The sequence below is a fragment of the Octopus bimaculoides genome, chromosome 30 (assembly GCF_046866305.1).
Source record: "Octopus bimaculoides isolate indiv1 chromosome 30, ASM4686630v1, whole genome shotgun sequence".
Taxonomy (NCBI): Eukaryota; Metazoa; Mollusca; class Cephalopoda; order Octopoda; family Octopodidae; genus Octopus; species Octopus bimaculoides.
Window position 1 is genome coordinate 7,660,193 of NC_142957.1, and position 16,854 is coordinate 7,677,046.

At 39.7% G+C, this 16,854-nt stretch overlaps 1 protein-coding gene across 3 annotated transcripts in view; it reads right to left on the minus strand.

Moving 5' to 3' along the window:
• Window positions 1-16,854, minus strand: part of LOC106867258 (acyl-CoA dehydrogenase family member 10) — a 74,489-nt gene that overhangs the window by 25,486 nt on the left and 32,149 nt on the right. For all 3 annotated transcript variants that reach the window (XM_089346201.1, XM_089346200.1, XM_089346199.1), the window contains 10 exons: window positions 15,902-16,050; window positions 14,224-14,418; window positions 12,919-13,077; window positions 10,910-11,069; window positions 10,529-10,626; window positions 9,552-9,667; window positions 8,024-8,205; window positions 5,443-5,593; window positions 3,320-3,465; window positions 2,552-2,725 (listed from right to left, as the gene is read on the minus strand). In XM_089346201.1, coding sequence (XP_089202327.1) covers window positions 2,552-2,725; window positions 3,320-3,465; window positions 5,443-5,593; window positions 8,024-8,205; window positions 9,552-9,667; window positions 10,529-10,626; window positions 10,910-11,069; window positions 12,919-13,077; window positions 14,224-14,418; window positions 15,902-16,050 — 1,530 coding nt within the window. The remainder of the gene's footprint in view (window positions 1-2,551; window positions 2,726-3,319; window positions 3,466-5,442; window positions 5,594-8,023; window positions 8,206-9,551; window positions 9,668-10,528; window positions 10,627-10,909; window positions 11,070-12,918; window positions 13,078-14,223; window positions 14,419-15,901; window positions 16,051-16,854) is intronic.

Consider the following 16,854-nt stretch of genomic DNA (forward strand, 5'->3'; position numbering starts at 1 on the left):
CATCATGATTTCGCTTTCGCTAGCCCCAACAAGTCTTCGCAATCTGAGTTTCGTGTAGCTAAAGAATGATATATTAAAAAACAAAAACAAACATGGTGGGCAAGGTTGGAATGCCTTTTGATCATAGGTTGACATGTCTCAGGACCAAATTGGATCTAAATAACAACACTATAAACACACAAAACATTCATTTCTCTCAAAAATAAATATATTCTCTTGGTGACCTCCCCTGGTAACCTTTCAATGTGACCTCACACGGTGACCTTTCGTAATGACCTCTGTGGTGAACTTTCAGTGTGACCTCTCATTATGATGTCTCATTGTGACCATCTATAATTTGGTTAGAATTTTTAGGTCAAAACCGGAATTCTTTTTACCCCTTTTTTTTCTGACCAGTTCAAACATTCTCCAGGTACCAGTGTGACCAACGACTTATTTTGACACAAAACCTTTTATGCAATTTTTAAAAAAAAAACAAAAAAACCTCACAAGTCACCCCATTCCCAATATATATTCGGTGTTTACCCTCAGTACTACGTTTGCAGACCAGCAGGGGTCCGCGGTCCAGAGGTTGGGAACCACTGCGATGTATTTTAAACGAAAACCTCGCCAGTTATTGCTTTGATGGCCTAATAGGTAACGGTGTTTAGAAATAATAACAAAATATTCTAGTGGAGGTTTCAAATCTCTGCCAGAAATTACAAGATGTCTTACTAAATATTATAGGCGTAGGAGTGGCTGTGTGGTAAGTAGCTTGCTTACCAACCACATGGTTCTGGGTTCAGTCCCACTGCGTGGCACCTTGGGCAAGTGTCTTCTACTATAGCCTCGGGCCGACCAAAGCCTTGTGAGTGGATTTGGTAGACGGAAACTGAAAGAAGTCTGTCGTATATATGTATATATATATGTATGTGTGTGTATATGTTTGTGTGTCTGTGTTTGTCCCCCCAACATCGCTTGACAACCGATGCTGGTGTGTTTACGTCCCCGTAACTTAGCGGTTCGGCAAAAGAGACCGATAGAATAAGTACTAGGCTTTAAAAAAATAAGTCCTGGGGTCGATTTGCTCGACTAAAGGTGGTACTCCAGCATGGCCGCAGTCAAATGACTGAAACAAGTAAAAGTGAGTTCTTCAAGCTCAGAAAAGTCAGAGAAATAAAGCGAGTTACTTCCCTTGCACAGTTCGTTTTCTTCTTGTTTTTTCTTTTTGCAAATAGAATCCCACAAGGGAAACAACTTATGACTTCTTGCCCCCGGCTGAGTTTCGGAGATTCAGCGCCTCTGCATTTAAACGTTTAAAAGTTAAACTACTGAGTCTATAAACAGCTGAAATGATTACAGAATAATTAATTCTCTGTTCAAATATTTTTTTTTTTACTCAGAATTATTGAAGAACGGAATAAACCGCCGACGTCAAGTGCTAAACGTCAGGACACTGCATCCTTCAAAACTTCCATGTTTCCCCCTCACCAACGCTATTCCTGACTTTGTCTCTTTACACACCTTTTCCTTTTTATGGCTTTTCTATTTGTTCCCTATCCCCACTCCCCTACTTTTTTTTTTAAACTCCACACTTACTTCCAGCTACCATTACTGTTTTTTTTTCTTCTTTATTTGACTGATTGTTGCTTTCTGTCTCCCCTTTTATTCTTTCCCAAAAAATGTTGGTTAGGAAGGGCATCCAGCTGTAGAAACTCTGCCAAATCAGATTGGAGCCTGGTGTAGCCATCTGGTTTCACCAGTCCTCAGTCAAATCGTCCAACCCATGCTAGCATGGAAAGCAGACGTTAAACGACGATGATGATGATGGTGAAACAATTTGAATAAATAAGAATTACATTTGACAGTAATCTGAATGGAATATTCTTTAAACAAGGTTTTCTGTAAAGCCTTAACAAAATCCTCAACAGGACATGGAATATAAGACAATGCTAGGGTCCAACGTCCCTCATGATCAACTCAGATTGTTAGGGATCAGGGAAGCAGACAACAAGGATCTGCCTAAATCCTTAGGCATTAATTCAAAGACTGCAAACAGAAAAATTTTAGACAACAACCCATCAAGATGTCTATGTTTACCTTAGAATATAAGGTTGGAATGCTTTAAAAGACAAAATATTTGTCAGCAGCCAGCCATGAGGATATTGGAGGGATGCGAGTTCGTTCCTCATGGCTGGCTGCCGACAAATTTTTCTGCTTTTAAAAAGAAAAATGGATTTTATCCTTTATATCTATACTGTTCAGTATCTATGCGTTGAATAAAATTTATCTTTCTACTTGTTCTACCATACATTTCAGCGCTTTGAAAAACAAACTTGTTTGTTTACATATGGCTTAGAATATAAGTAACCCTGTGTCAAGTTTGCACTGAGATGTGTGCCTGTGTCTACCAAGGAGTATAACTAACTCTGTGTCAAGATTGATGATGAGCTGTATGTCTATATGTACCAGCAAGTTGCTACAGTCAACTAAAAGTATCTAACAGGAGTAAAAAAGCTGAAAAGAGAAACCAACATTAAAACCCCCGAATATAATATAATTCCTTGCTTACCAATTGTGGCTCTTTTGTAGACTCCCTGTAATATTGCAGCAAACCTGAAGAATGTATAAATAACATAGAAATTCCAGTTTTCTATTGGTGGAATGTTACGAGTGGAACAATACTGGGCTAGGATTTGGTCAATGGTGGGGATTCCGTACTGAGTGAGGGCCACGTCACTAAGACCTGAAACGACACCAGAATTAGAAGGGGTTGTAGTGAGTTAGGGCAAACAATGGTAAAACTTGGGTTAACAACGTTAAAGTTAAGATACTAGGTTATTACTGATTGAAATATGCTTGGGGCATATTTAAGCCCATAAAAAAAAATATTCACCTTATTTTGACATGGAGAGAATTTGTTGCCACAGACAAATGATGGAAATACACCTAAAGTTAGCTTACAGCGCCACCTACCCAGACAGTGAAATGCAAGCATTTCAGAGTGGTTATCTTCTCTTCAATCATAGAAACCAGATAGGGTGCGCTGTGAGCTGGTAAGAGAGATTGTCCCTCATATGATATTCCAGTTATTATACAGGGTGTCCACAAAGTCTGGGTACATGGGGATTAACACATACTTGAAGAAATTATTATTTCTTATATTTAATGGTTTATGTTATGATTTTATTTACTCCATGTACCCAGACCTTGTGGACACCCTGTATAATGACTGGTAGCACTAAACAGGGGATCACTGTAAACAAAGACAGAGAGAGAGGTGGGGAAAGCGAGAGAGAGGTGGTGGAGATGGATGTATGGAGACAAAGAGCAGACATACCCGGCAGGATTGGAAACCTGGATGGCACATAATACATAAAACAGCAGGTAGCTAAGTCTGAGAGTGGATCGCCGAGGGTGGAGAGCTCCCAGTCAATCACAGCCAAAACATCGTCACTTTTATCACTGTAGATGATGTTATCTAAACTGAAATAAATGTAAAAAAAAAAAGGGATTCTGTTAGATGAAAGATAAGAGAAAATAATCAGGTAATGAACAAGACAGCATAGCAGCTAATTAACTATGTATTAATTAAACCTGTTGTGCAATAATTGGTTGGTTATGTTGTTGTTGGCACTCCGTCGCTTACGACGTCGAGGGTCCCAGTTGATCCGATCAACGGAACAGCCTGCTCGTGAAATTAACGTGCAAGTGGCTGAGAACTCCACAGACACGTGTACCCTTAACGTAGTTCTCGGGGGATATTCAGCGTGACACAGTGTATGACAAGGCTGACCCTTTGAATTACAGGCACAACAGAAACAGGAAGTAAGAGTGAGAGAAAGTTGTGGTGAAAGAGTACAGCAGGGTTCGCCACCATCCCCTGCAGGAGCCTCGTGAAGCTTTAGGTGTTTTCGCTCAATAAACACTCACAACGCCCGGTCTGGGAATCGAAACCGCGACCCTATGACCGCGAGTCCGCTGCCCTAACCACTGGGCCATTGCACCTCCACTTGGTTGGTTATTACGACTGAAAGATAAACTGATGGCTAATGTGTCTCTCACTTTCTTTCTCTCAATCATCATCATCATTTACCATCCGTTTACCATGCTGGCATGGGTTGGATGACTCGACAGGAACTGGCAAGCCCAGGGGGCCACACCAGGTCCCATAGTCCATTTTGGCTTGGTTTCTATACCTGGATGTCCTTCCTAATGCCAACCACTTTACAGAGTGTAGTGGAAGCTTTTTATGTGACACCAGCACCAGTGCATTTTATGTGGCGCCATCATCAGTGCCTTTTGTGCGACACCAGGACCAGTGCTTTTTTTACAAGGCATGAGTACCAGTGCTTTTTATGTGGCACCATCATCTCAGAAGTATAGAATAGCATTATTTAGCTCTGTTATGTTATCAATTATTCTTTCTTCCAAGAGTCAACATTAAATGGATATATATATATATATATGTATATATATATATATATATATATATATATATATATATATATATATATATATATATACACACAAACAATATATGAGTATATGCATATATATGTACTGACCGAGACCTTTGGAAATGTGCTGTGCGTGAGAAGACCCGGCAAGCCAAGTGAGATCGTTGCCAGGGCCCCTGGACTGGCTCTTGTGCGGGTGGCACATAAGATGCACCATTTTGAGCGTGGCCGTTGCCAGTACCGCCTGACTGGCTCCCGTAGGATTTTCGAGCGAGATCGTTGCCAGTGCCCCTGGACTGGCTTGTGCGGGTGGCACATAAAAGACACCATTTCGAGCGTGGCCGTTTTCGTGCGGGTGACACGTAAAAGCACCCACTACACTCTCTGAGTGGTTGGCGTTAGGAAGGGCATCCAGCTGTAGAAACTCTGCCAAATTAGATTGGAGCCTGGTGTTGCCATCCGGTTTCACCAGTCCTCAATCAAATTGTCCAACCCATGCTAGCATGGAAAGCGGACGTTAAACGATGATGATGATGATGATGATGTATGTACATACCTTCATCTACATGTACATATAGATACATATCTGGGTACATGACGTTGCAAAACAAACATGGACAAAATGATAAACAAGGTACAACAAACAAGCAGGCCACATAGAGAACATATCCTTCATCAGCTGCCACCATTAAAACACCAGCGTTATCATCATTATACATGATATATATATTTATTTATTTATGCGTTTCAGCCAAGTGGCTGTGGTCATGCTGGAGCACCACCGTGATATATATTATCATTATCATCATTTAATATCCATCTTCTAGGCTGGCACAGATTGGACGGTTGCCCCAGCCATGGCCACAGTCTGAAACAAATCAAATACTAAAATATTACACCTTCTTAAGGGGAATGTATTTTTAGCACCTGCACATTGACTATTTCAGTCTGTTACAAGACTAATTGTAGCAAAGAGGTATTGGAGAAGTTGTTGTTTCCATACCGGAAGTCTCCATGTACCACTGTTGTTGTTCCTTTCTCTGGAAGGTTCTCGGATATCCATCGGATTATTTCATTCATGGCTGGAATTTCTTCAGTTTTACTGTTTTCATATTGCTTCATCCAGCGAGAGAAGTTCCTCTTCATGTAATTATCTACAAACAGAAACAAGGGGACAAGTATGTATGTATGTATGTATGTATGTATGTATGTATGGTGGTGGTGGTGGTGGTGGTGGCTGTGAGCTGGCAAAATCGCTAGCCTGGTGGGTAAAACGCTTAGCGGCATTTCGTTCATCTTTATTTCCTGAGATCAAATTCCACCAAAGTCAAGTTTGCCTTTCTTCCTTTCGGGGTCGATAAATTAAATACCAGTAAAACATTGAGGTCAGTGTAATCGATTGGTCTCCTCCCCCAGGATTTCAGGCCTTGTGCTTTAGCAAGAATGATTATTATTATTATTATTATTATTATTATTATTGTTCAGTAGTTTTATTTTTATAACGTGCTTTCACTTCACTACCGAGCGCAGCTCTGTGTGCCTTGGGTATGTGCTGTGGTCTGCTGTGATGCTCTTCTGGTTACTGTATTGAAAGTGCTTTGCGTAGAATGTGTGCAGTACCCAGTAGTGCAATTTTCTGTATGTTATATATATTTGTAAGTCCTGGTGTTTTTGTTATGTATTTGTCTGAATATTTTTTTATTATACCTATGATAGGAATTGTTTCTGTTTTTAGATTCCACATTCGAGTTACCTCTATTTCCAGGTCTTTGTATTTTGAAAGTTTTTCCATTTCTTTTAGGGAAACGTTGTCATCTGCTGGTATTGATACATCAATTAGAAAGCATTTTTTTTCTTCATGATCTTTGACAACTATATCTGGCCAATTGGCCTTAATTTCCTTATTACTATTATTATTATTATTACTATTATTATTATTATTACTATTATTATTATTATTACTATTATTATTATTATTATTACTATTATTATTATTATTACTATTATTATTATTATTACTATTATTATTATTATTATTATTATTATTACTATTATTATTATTATTATTATTACTATTATTATTATTATTATTACTATTATTATTATTATTATTATTATTACTATTATTATTATTATTATTACTATTATTATTATTATTATTACTATTATTATTACTATTACTATTATTATTATTACTATTATTATTATTATTATTACTATTATTATTATTATTATTATCATTATTATTATTATTATTATTATTATTATTATTATTATTATTATTGCTTGCTTGCAATGTTATTGGGGTGATATCTATGGGAAGAACAAAGGTGAAAAGGCATTTAAAGATGGTGGGAGAATACTTTAGGCTAAGTGTTCATACCATGCAACCACCAAGTGGTTACTGACACCCCACCACTACCACCTTTCTGCAGGAGTAATGGTGGTGATGGGTGGTGGGGGGATAGGTGGGGAGAGGGTAGGAGAGATTACTATCACCCTTGTTGAACAGGGTTAGAAACAGGTTAACTGCTGTTTCAATAAATATCAAGGGGCAAAGCTCAATGACATAGCCCCTACTACCACTCCCAGCCGCAACTTGTCCTTATCTGGCAGGGTGAAGAAGTTGCTGCTACCACCACTACTACAACCACCATCACCGCTATCACATACATCCACCACCATGTGTGTGTGTGCGTAAATGTGTATATGTGTGTGTGTCTATCTATGTGTGTGTGTATGTGTGTATATATGTGTTTGTGTGTGCGTGTATATGTGTCTATATATATATATGTGTGTCTGTGTATGTGTGTATGTATATATATATATATATATATATATATATATGGGAGAATATACAAATAATAACAACAGACGAGGACAGGTGGTGTAAATAACAAAAGGATATATTAGTATGACGCTCGGGAATACGGAAAGTCTTTGACGTTTCGAGCTACGCTCTTCAACAGAAAGAATACGGAGACAAGGAGAACGAAGAGACGGTAGGTGAAGGAAAGTAAGGTAAAAAAGGATGATAAAGGAGGTTTACAAAAGTGGAAAAGTTCAAAAGTTTTTTAGACGTCGTGGTATATTGAAGCGATTTCCAATCAGAAGATGGGTCCAGTGTAATCCGTGGGTAGGAGAGGTGCAGCCGGAGGGTATAAAGTTCAGAATCAAACAGTCCAGATCCAGAAGGAAAGAAGGTAGAATCCAAAAGTTGGTAGTGTGTGATGAGAGGAGACAGGATTAGATGGTGCGACCACGTGAGCGTGTATTATATGTGGGAGAATATACAAATAATAACAACAGACGAGGACAGGTGGTGTAAATAACAAAAGGATATATTAGTATGACGCTCGGGAATACGGAAAGTCTTTGACGTTTCGAGCTACGCTCTTCAACAGAAAGAATACGGAGACAAGGAGAAAAACACGGTGTGTGTGTGTGTGTGTGTATAAGTGTGTGTATGTATATATATACATGTGTGTATGTACATGTATGTGTGTGTGTATGTATGTTTATGTGTATACTCAGCAGGCCACTGCCACAAACATCATCTCCCCACCCTCTCCTCTTCCACTTACCTTTCTTCCCAAAGCTGTCAAGGTCCGCTTTGCCGATATCAACAGAATGTATCTTACAGAGAGCGTCGATCATGGCCGTGTAGATGCTGTGGCGTTCATGGTCGGACTTGTTTGGCAGGAGTGGGTCAAGGTAGAGGACGCCAGGAACCAAACCCATCACATAAAATTCAGTCCCCAGAACACTGGAATGAAGACACAGGAAAAAAGGAATTAGTAACAACATGGACCAGGATATATTAGGTTGGTGCATAATTATTGCGGCTTTTTTTTCAACAAATTTTATTCAACAAAAACAATAGCAATATGTAATGAAAACATCTTTAAATAATTATTCCGGAGCATATTCACCATCTACTTCAATTACTGTTTCCCATTTGCTTGGCAGACGATCAGACCCGCCATTTAAAGATGTTTTTGTTGAATAAAATTTTATTCAATATAAACAATAACATGTAACAAAAACATCTTTAAATGTTTATTCCGGAGCATATTCACCATCTACTTCAATTACTGCTTCCCATTTGCTTGGTAGACGATCAGACCTGCCATTTAAAGATGTTTTTGTTGAATAAAATTTTATTCAATATAAACAGTAACATGTAACAAAAACATCTTTAAATGATTATTTTGGAGCATATTCACCATCTACTTCAATTACTGCTTCCCATTTGCTTGGCAGACGATCAGACCCGCCATTTAAAGATGTTTTTGTTGAATAAAATTTTATTCAATATAAACAGTAACATGTAACAAAAACATCTTTAAATGATTATTCCGGAGCATATTCACCATCTACTTCAATTACTGCTTCCCATTTGCTTGGCAGACGATCAGACCCGCCATTTAAAGATGTTTTTGTTGAATAAAATTTTATTCAATATAAACAATAACATGTAACAAAAACATCTTTAAATGGCGGGTCTGATCGTCTGCCAAGCAAATGGGAAGCAGTAATTGAAGTAGATGGTGAATATGCTCCGGAATAATCATTTAAAGATGTTTTTGTTACATGTTACTGTTTATATTGAATAAAATTTTATTCAACAAAAACATCTTTAAATGGCGGGTCTGATCGTCTGCCAAGCAAATGGGAAGCAGTAATTGAGGAAGGACACATTAGACACATTAGATGATGTAGTCCTAGATACACTATGCCTGAATAAAAGACAGGATGGTCACAGCTGGAACATCCTTGATCATAGGTCTGCTGGATTAGGACTGGCCTGGGGCTGAACAACAACAATAAGGAAGGGCACATTGTATAATGTAGTCCTAGATACACTTTGCCTGAATAAAAGACAGGATGGTCATTCCTGGAACATCACTGATTATAGATTTGTCTGGATCAGACCTGACTTCGGTCTAAACAACAAGGGAGGACACATTAGATAATGTAGTCCTAGATACACTATGCCTGAATAAAAGACGGGATGGTCACAACTGGAACATCTTTGTTCCTAGGTCCTCTGGATCAGAGCCGACCCGGGGCTAAACAAGGAAAGCATTAGAAGCTAGGTTGCTTTTTTACCTGGTGTCGCTGCACATTCCCAACATGGGAGGCACGGGGACCCGTTGCTCCTCCATGGCCTTCATCACACGAAACTCTCGATCCACAGCATGCGCAGATGGCAACAGTTTCCCTGGCTGGACACAGACAAGAAAAAAGAGATGATAATATGGAGCTGAGGAAGGGTTTTAGGGGTTATCTGAATTGGCAGGGACACGTGATGAAGCATAATAAATAATAACATGGTGGGGTGGGTGATGTTATAGTATGACGGTTTAGGGTTAAACTCTAGGAGAGATGAAGGTAAGACAGAGTTAGATATTGATTTGGTGATATTGGAGGATAAGCCTTGCACGGGTGTGTGAACAACAGGATTCTTTCAGTTTCCATCTACTGAATCCATTCACAAGGCTTTGGTCGGCCTGAGGCTATAGTAGACGACGCTTACCCAAGGTGTCACACAGTGGGAATGAACCCAGAACCATGTGGTTGAGAAATAAACCTCTTAAGCACACAGCCCTACTGTAAATACACACACAGTACACATCACCATCATTTAGCAACCGTTTCCCATGCTGGCATGGGTTAAACAATTGTTTGGTGGATATTTGTCCTCATCTTGTTTGTTGTTTGTTGCCAGTGCCGCTGGACGGGCTCCTGTGCCTCATATGTGTGCTTGGCACAGGTGCGTTTAACATGTCACTAGCAGAGGTACCTCTTACGTGTCACTAGCACAGATGCCTTTTGTGTGTCACCAGCACGTAATAAAGTGGAGAGTGATTTATTTGTTAAAATTCCATCATGGAAAAAAAGAGAAAGTAGACAAACACCAAGCAGCTATTATTAGCAACTTTGAACAAAAGAGACGAGAGATAATTTCAGGAACTTCAAAATAAATTCACATTCTAATTAACATCTAGGGAAAGAGGGGTGGGTGGGTCTGACCCTTGGTTGAAAAGTGAAGAACAGCCCTTAGTAAGATGTAAAGAGTTACTCACAGGTTTTTTCCTCAGAACCAACTCCTTATCACCAAATTTCAGGTAAAACGTTGGGTTGGACATTCCATGTTTAAACAGGCGTATATGTGGCAGCGTACCTGTGGTAGTAAGACGGTATAGTTGAGGCTGTAGTGGTGGTAATGTGGTAAGAGAGAGTACAGTTGGGGTTGTAGTGTAATTGTGGTTGGTGGTGTAATAGGGTACATGACCGCGAGTCCACTGCCCTAACCACTGGGCCATTGCGCCTCCTTATTATAGTAATAAACCATTAAACATCAGCTCTTTAATTAAACATCACTAGTTTAATTAAACACAAGCCATTAACTGGTTTAATTAACCATCAACCAATCACAGTCATCACAAAATGGCAAAGAGGTTTACCTGGGTGGGTTAAATTGAGGCTTTCAGTGAGGTATGCAGCAAGGTTTTCCCGGGAAAAGCGGAGCCTCTCAGGTACACTTATTGTACCCTTCAGGTAGCCCTGAAGACTGAGACCCAAAAATTTCTCCAGGTCCTGCACCGCTTGATCTGGGCTTGTCACCTGAGGAAAACACAAAGATATAGGGTAAAAGTCAGTGTGGGTAATTGATAAGAATAAGGGGTAACATTAAGAGAAAAGGGGCCAATATATGTACCCTGGACATTATCAAGTAAAGGTGGGAACGTTATTCTAATATATTAGACCAGGGGTCGCCCAACTTTTTTCACAGCAGGCCAGTTAACTGAGAGAATGAAGAGCGTGGGCCGCATAACCATTTTGTCCAATACAATACAGTGATTACATAAAAAATAAAGACAACTAACATATTTATTTACCAAAAAGTTATCAAAGACGGCAACATTAGCAATAAGATGGTTATATCACACCCAGTGCCACACATATCCGAATCTCACAAACTAAACAGCAAAACCGTTTAGGGAGATTTGTGAAACTGGTGTTTAGCTTTTAAGAGGTCATCAATATTTGCTTTGGAATTGTTGCATCCAACCAAGAGAATTCTCTAATCATTTGTCAAGCTAGTTAGAGACGTTGGGGGTAGACCAAGAACAAGACAGCTGGATGTTTGGGAATCTTCCAGAAAACTCAAGAAAGGTTGCTTCTGATATGACCATAAGGAAGAGGTGCCTAAGGACTCCAACCCAATGATTCTTCCAGAAATTGTGTGTCGAAAAGATAGATGGATGCATGTAAAGATCACCTAGGGGTAGACCAAAGAACAAGATGGTTGGATAACATCCATAGACTAAGTTGGTCATGCTTGAGAATCCAGCTGGAGAGTGTAAAGATGGTTGCTTCTGATAGGACCCTGTTAAAGAGGTACTTGAGGAGTCTATTTACATGAGCCTCTAAAGAATAGTGGGTAGCAACGATGGATGGATGGATGACTGCAAAGATCACAGATTCTTCAAACTGTGTCAACTGCCAGAAGTAAGGGTAGACCAAGAACGAGATGGTTGGATAATATTCATCGTCTCAATTGGCCATGTTTGGGAACCCAGAAGGAAAGTGTAATGAGAATTGCTTCTAATAGAACATTATGGGAGGAAGGACTTGAAGACCATCCCAGGAATGGTGGGGGATGAAGACGGTGGGGGATGAAAACGGTGGGGGTCGAAGACGGCGGGGGATGAAGATGGCGGGGGATGAAGATGGTGGGGGATGAAGATGGTGGGGGATGAAGATGGATGGATGGATGGATGGATGCACAATACACTAAAATACAGTGTCACATGACAACTTGCTGGGGCAGCCTGCTGGAGCCTAGCAGCAGGTATAAAAAGGGGAATTTGACAAGACAGTCAGTCGGACGCTGACACTCGTTGATGCTGCATCAAAGAGGCCAGGGAATAGAAGAAAGAAGACATGCACCCAACACTAGAGCTGAAGACACCTCCGAAAGGGGGGAGGCCCGCCACGTCAAAACGGTAGAGGAGTAGGGGCCGAAACCGGACGTGGTTCCTCCTGATGATGTCTTCAGCTAACTGGAACCTATAAAGGGAAGGTATGTCAAAAGAAAGTAATTCAACAACGCGGGTTGATGAACCGTAAGACGTATGGCCAGAACCTCCTGGAAAATAACCATAGCGAGGGACATTCCACAGTTGAATTAGAACAGTGATAGGCGTGAAGAAGAAAGAAGACATGCACCCAACACCAGAGCTGAAGACACCTCCGAAAGGAAGGGGGGGCCCGCCACATCAAAACGGTAGAGGAGTAGGGGCCGAAATCGGACGTGGTTCCTCCTGATGATGTCTTGAGCTAACTGGATCCTATAAAGGAGCTGTTGTGGTAGCAGACCACGAAACATGGTTGAAATTCCTCCAATACAGTCAAATACAGTACAAAAGAGTACAGTGAAGTACTGAAGAGTACAGTGTAAGCAACTTACCTTAATAGTCTCAATCCCTAGTTCTTTGGCTGACTTAAGGTTGGTCCCAATATCATCAAGGAACACAGCTTGTTGAGGTCTCATCCTCAGTTGTTTAAGGCACATTTCGTATATTCTGGGGTCAGGTTTCCGACACTTCACGACAGCAGACTCAATAATCTGGGACCGCAAGGTAGAATTTCAATCAGTAAATTGTGATATTATGAGGAAGGACTTACACACCGGATGGTCACCGATGGAATGTCTGGTTATAGGTCAGCTGGATCAGGATTGATAGAGGGGGAACAACTACAATTCCAAAGAGACAGGATGGTCACAAACGGAACATCTTTGGCCCCAAGTCAAATGGATCAGGACTGACTTGGAGTTAAAGATCAACCAGGAAAGACACGTAAGTGGATGGAATCCTAGACACATTATTTACATTATAGGATCTATTTTAAAACGGGGGCCACATTTTTCATTAATGTTTTACGTAGTGTTTTTGGTACGGAAAGACTTTCAAACTTCGTGTACTTATCTATTTTGTGTTATAGAACAGAAAAATATTTTTGTATTCGAATTTATTTCATGTAAAAAATTGTCTTATTTCGATAATTTCAACCAATCACTGACAAGTATTCAGTTGTTTACATTTACTCCTTTGGCTGATTAAGCGGTGTAAAGCGTATTTAATCTCCATACCTTCGTTTTATTTGCTTTTTTCATTTTAAATTTGCTTTAACCCTAACCCTAACCCTAACCCTAACCCTAACCCTAGGGTTAATTGTTTCAGAATCGTTTGTTTATGTAGTCGGCACTTAATGTATATCGGCTGAATGGACGTCAGTGATTGGTTGAAATTACAGAAATACGACAACTTTAACATGGAATAACTTATGGATTTCTTTTTTTTTAAGAAGACTAAGAGAAAAAGATGTTTTATATGACACATTCTACCAGTGTTCCAAGTTTCAAAGTGTTTCGTTAATGAAAAATGTGGCCCCCGTTTTAAAAAAGATCCACATTATACTTGAATAAATAATGAGACAGACAGAGCTGGAGCATCTTATAATCACGCAGCTAGACCAGGGCTGATCTGGGGGGCTAAACAGCTATGAAACTGCTACCAATGGTTTCACTTTGTGCTTTGCCATGATTTTTGTTTTTCTTCCTATTTTCGTGTTTAGTGCTTGCCCAGCGTTTAAGAAGAACACTATTTGTTACACTAATATCAGACATTGAGAATGAGTGCTCAACACTGCATTGTTGTGATGGGGTGGGGTGGGGGGTGGGGGTGGGGGTGAGAAAGAGAGAATAACTTACGACATCAAAGAGGCTACGATCGAGGGGCAGGAACGAGTGTGTTGGGTGTATCAACCAGTTGTTGGTTAGTAAAGCTGTGAGGTATCCTTCCGCTCGGACACACTGGATCAAATCGATAATCTGCGAATGGGGTTTCACTGCCGGGTTGTAATGGAATTTTGGTAAGAGATCCAACACATTTACTGGGTGACCAACCTAAAGGAAACACAAGTAATATTAATTGCAAAGGATGAAGACATTACTATTATTATTATTATTATTATTATTATTATTATTATTATTATTCAACAATGCCTTTCACCACTTTAGGGTCAACAAAGTATCAAGCAAATACAAGGACCTAGACAACTAATGTTCACATTCCCCACAAAAATTGCTTCATTGCCAAAGTTAGAAAGGAATAATAATATTATTAAACCTTAGGAGAGGCATTATGCCGGTAATAGATAATATTCTTTTCTATCATAGGCACAAGGCCTGAAATTTGGAGGAAGGGGACCAATCAATTAAATTGACCCCAGTGTTTCACTGTAGCAATGGACAAAATGCCTACACTTAGGAATTCATAAGATTATGCAACCCCCCCCCCCCGTTTTTTGTGTTATTTAAGGACTATTTAACTGGTACTTTTAGCACATCTCATGATCACCTGAGACCCTCCTCGATTGTTTGTCACCCTGAAGGCAAAATTCTGCTTTAAGCACCCCATTTCACCCCTCATCACTTTTTTTATTTTTTGGAATTTTCAGAAAATTTTCACAAATTTGTCTTCTACACACAGGAGTTCACACAACAACGAAAAATAAATTTTTTTTATAAGTTTTCGAATTTTTTAAAAGATTTGTTTATTTTTCAAATTTTCCTTTTTAAATCAGTGTTTAAAATACAGAAAGTTCAAATTTTGGGGCTTAAATCCCAGCAATGGACCATTTAAGGGAGAGAAACATTGGAAAACCTCAATACATCAGACTGACAAGCAAACAAGGATGGTATGAGGTGGTTGTGAGATGTACAAAAACTAACAGCTAAATAGCTGTTAAATCACACACCAAATTTTGTTTTTAGAATCCTATGAATTCCCTAGTGTAGAACACAAATTTGCAAATATTTTCTGGAAATTCTTAAGAATATAAGCGAAAGCAAAATCGTGATGGCACCTGTGCCCAGCGTCGCCTTCCTTGCACTTGTGCCGGTGGAATGTGTAAAGACATTCAAGTGAGATCGTTGCCAGTGACGCTGGGCTGGCTCCTGTGCAGGTGGCACGTAAAATACACCATTTTGAGCGTGGCCGTTGCTAGTACCGCCTGACTGGCCTTCATGCCGGTGGCATGTAAAAGCACCCACTACACTCTCGGAGTGCTTGGCGTTAGGAAGGGCATCCAGTTGTAGAAACTCTGCCAAATCAGATTGGAACATGGTGCAGCCATCTAGTTCACCAGTCCTCAGTCAAATCGTCCAACCCATGCTAGCATGGAAAGCGGACGTTAAATGATGATGAAGTTATAAGGGGTTATATGGGGGCGCTTAAAGCAAAATTCTACTACAATTCTAATACTACTTCTTCTGACTCAGGGCCAAACAACAGCACCCCCTCCCCACCTCCTCATTCACCCCAATCTCTGGTCACTTTCCTAAATGTTAATGCCATCGTTAAACATAAAACAAGATGAACTCTGACCTTATCTGAACACTCTTGGCCAAAATGTTCCACAAACTCGGAAGACGTCAAGGTCCCTTTCTCCAACGAGGCCCATGCCCCTTTATCTCCACCATCTTTGATGACATTAAGCAGGGTCCCTTCAGGCAAGTTATTGCTTACTTCAAATTCTAGAAAGAAAAAAAACCTTCATTCAGGATTTCCTTTTTAACAAAAAGGTCATGAATGGTCAAATTTTACTTAAAGGTTATCAAAGCTTACATTTTACATAAATTTCACAGAGTTAAAGAGATTTCACTTGCCACAGAAAGACACCTAAGTGGTGACTAATGAATGATGATGTGGTGAATAATGAGTGATGCATGATTAGTGGTGTACAGCAAGTTCAGACTGATGAGTGGTGAATGACAAGTGATGTGTGAGAAGTGATGCATGAGTGATCTACAACAAATTATGACTGATGAAGGGGGAATGATGAGTGACGCATGAAAAGTGATGCATGACAAATGATGTATAAGTTATGACTGATGAGTGGTTTTTAATTAGTGATAAGTAATGATTGATGAATAGTGGATGACTAATGAGAAGTGTGCAGTGAATGGTGAATGGTAAGTTGTGATTGATGGTGACACAATTTGTGAGTATATAAATGAGTGGTGAATAATGAAGACTGGTGAGTGGTGAGAGATGATTGTGTCATATGTGATGAATGATGAGTTAGAGAGTAATGTGTGATTAGCAGTGAATGTGATGAATGGTGAATCATTAGCAAAGTGATTCACGAGTAATGAATGGTGAATCATTAGCAATGTGGCTGAAGTGATTCATGAGTGATAAATGGTAAAATCATTAGCAATGTAACTGAGTAGTGATGGATGAGTGATAAATCATTAGCAACATAACTGAACAGTGATTGACGAATGTTGAATCATTAGCACTGAGATTCAACAGTGAATGATGAGTGATGACTGTTG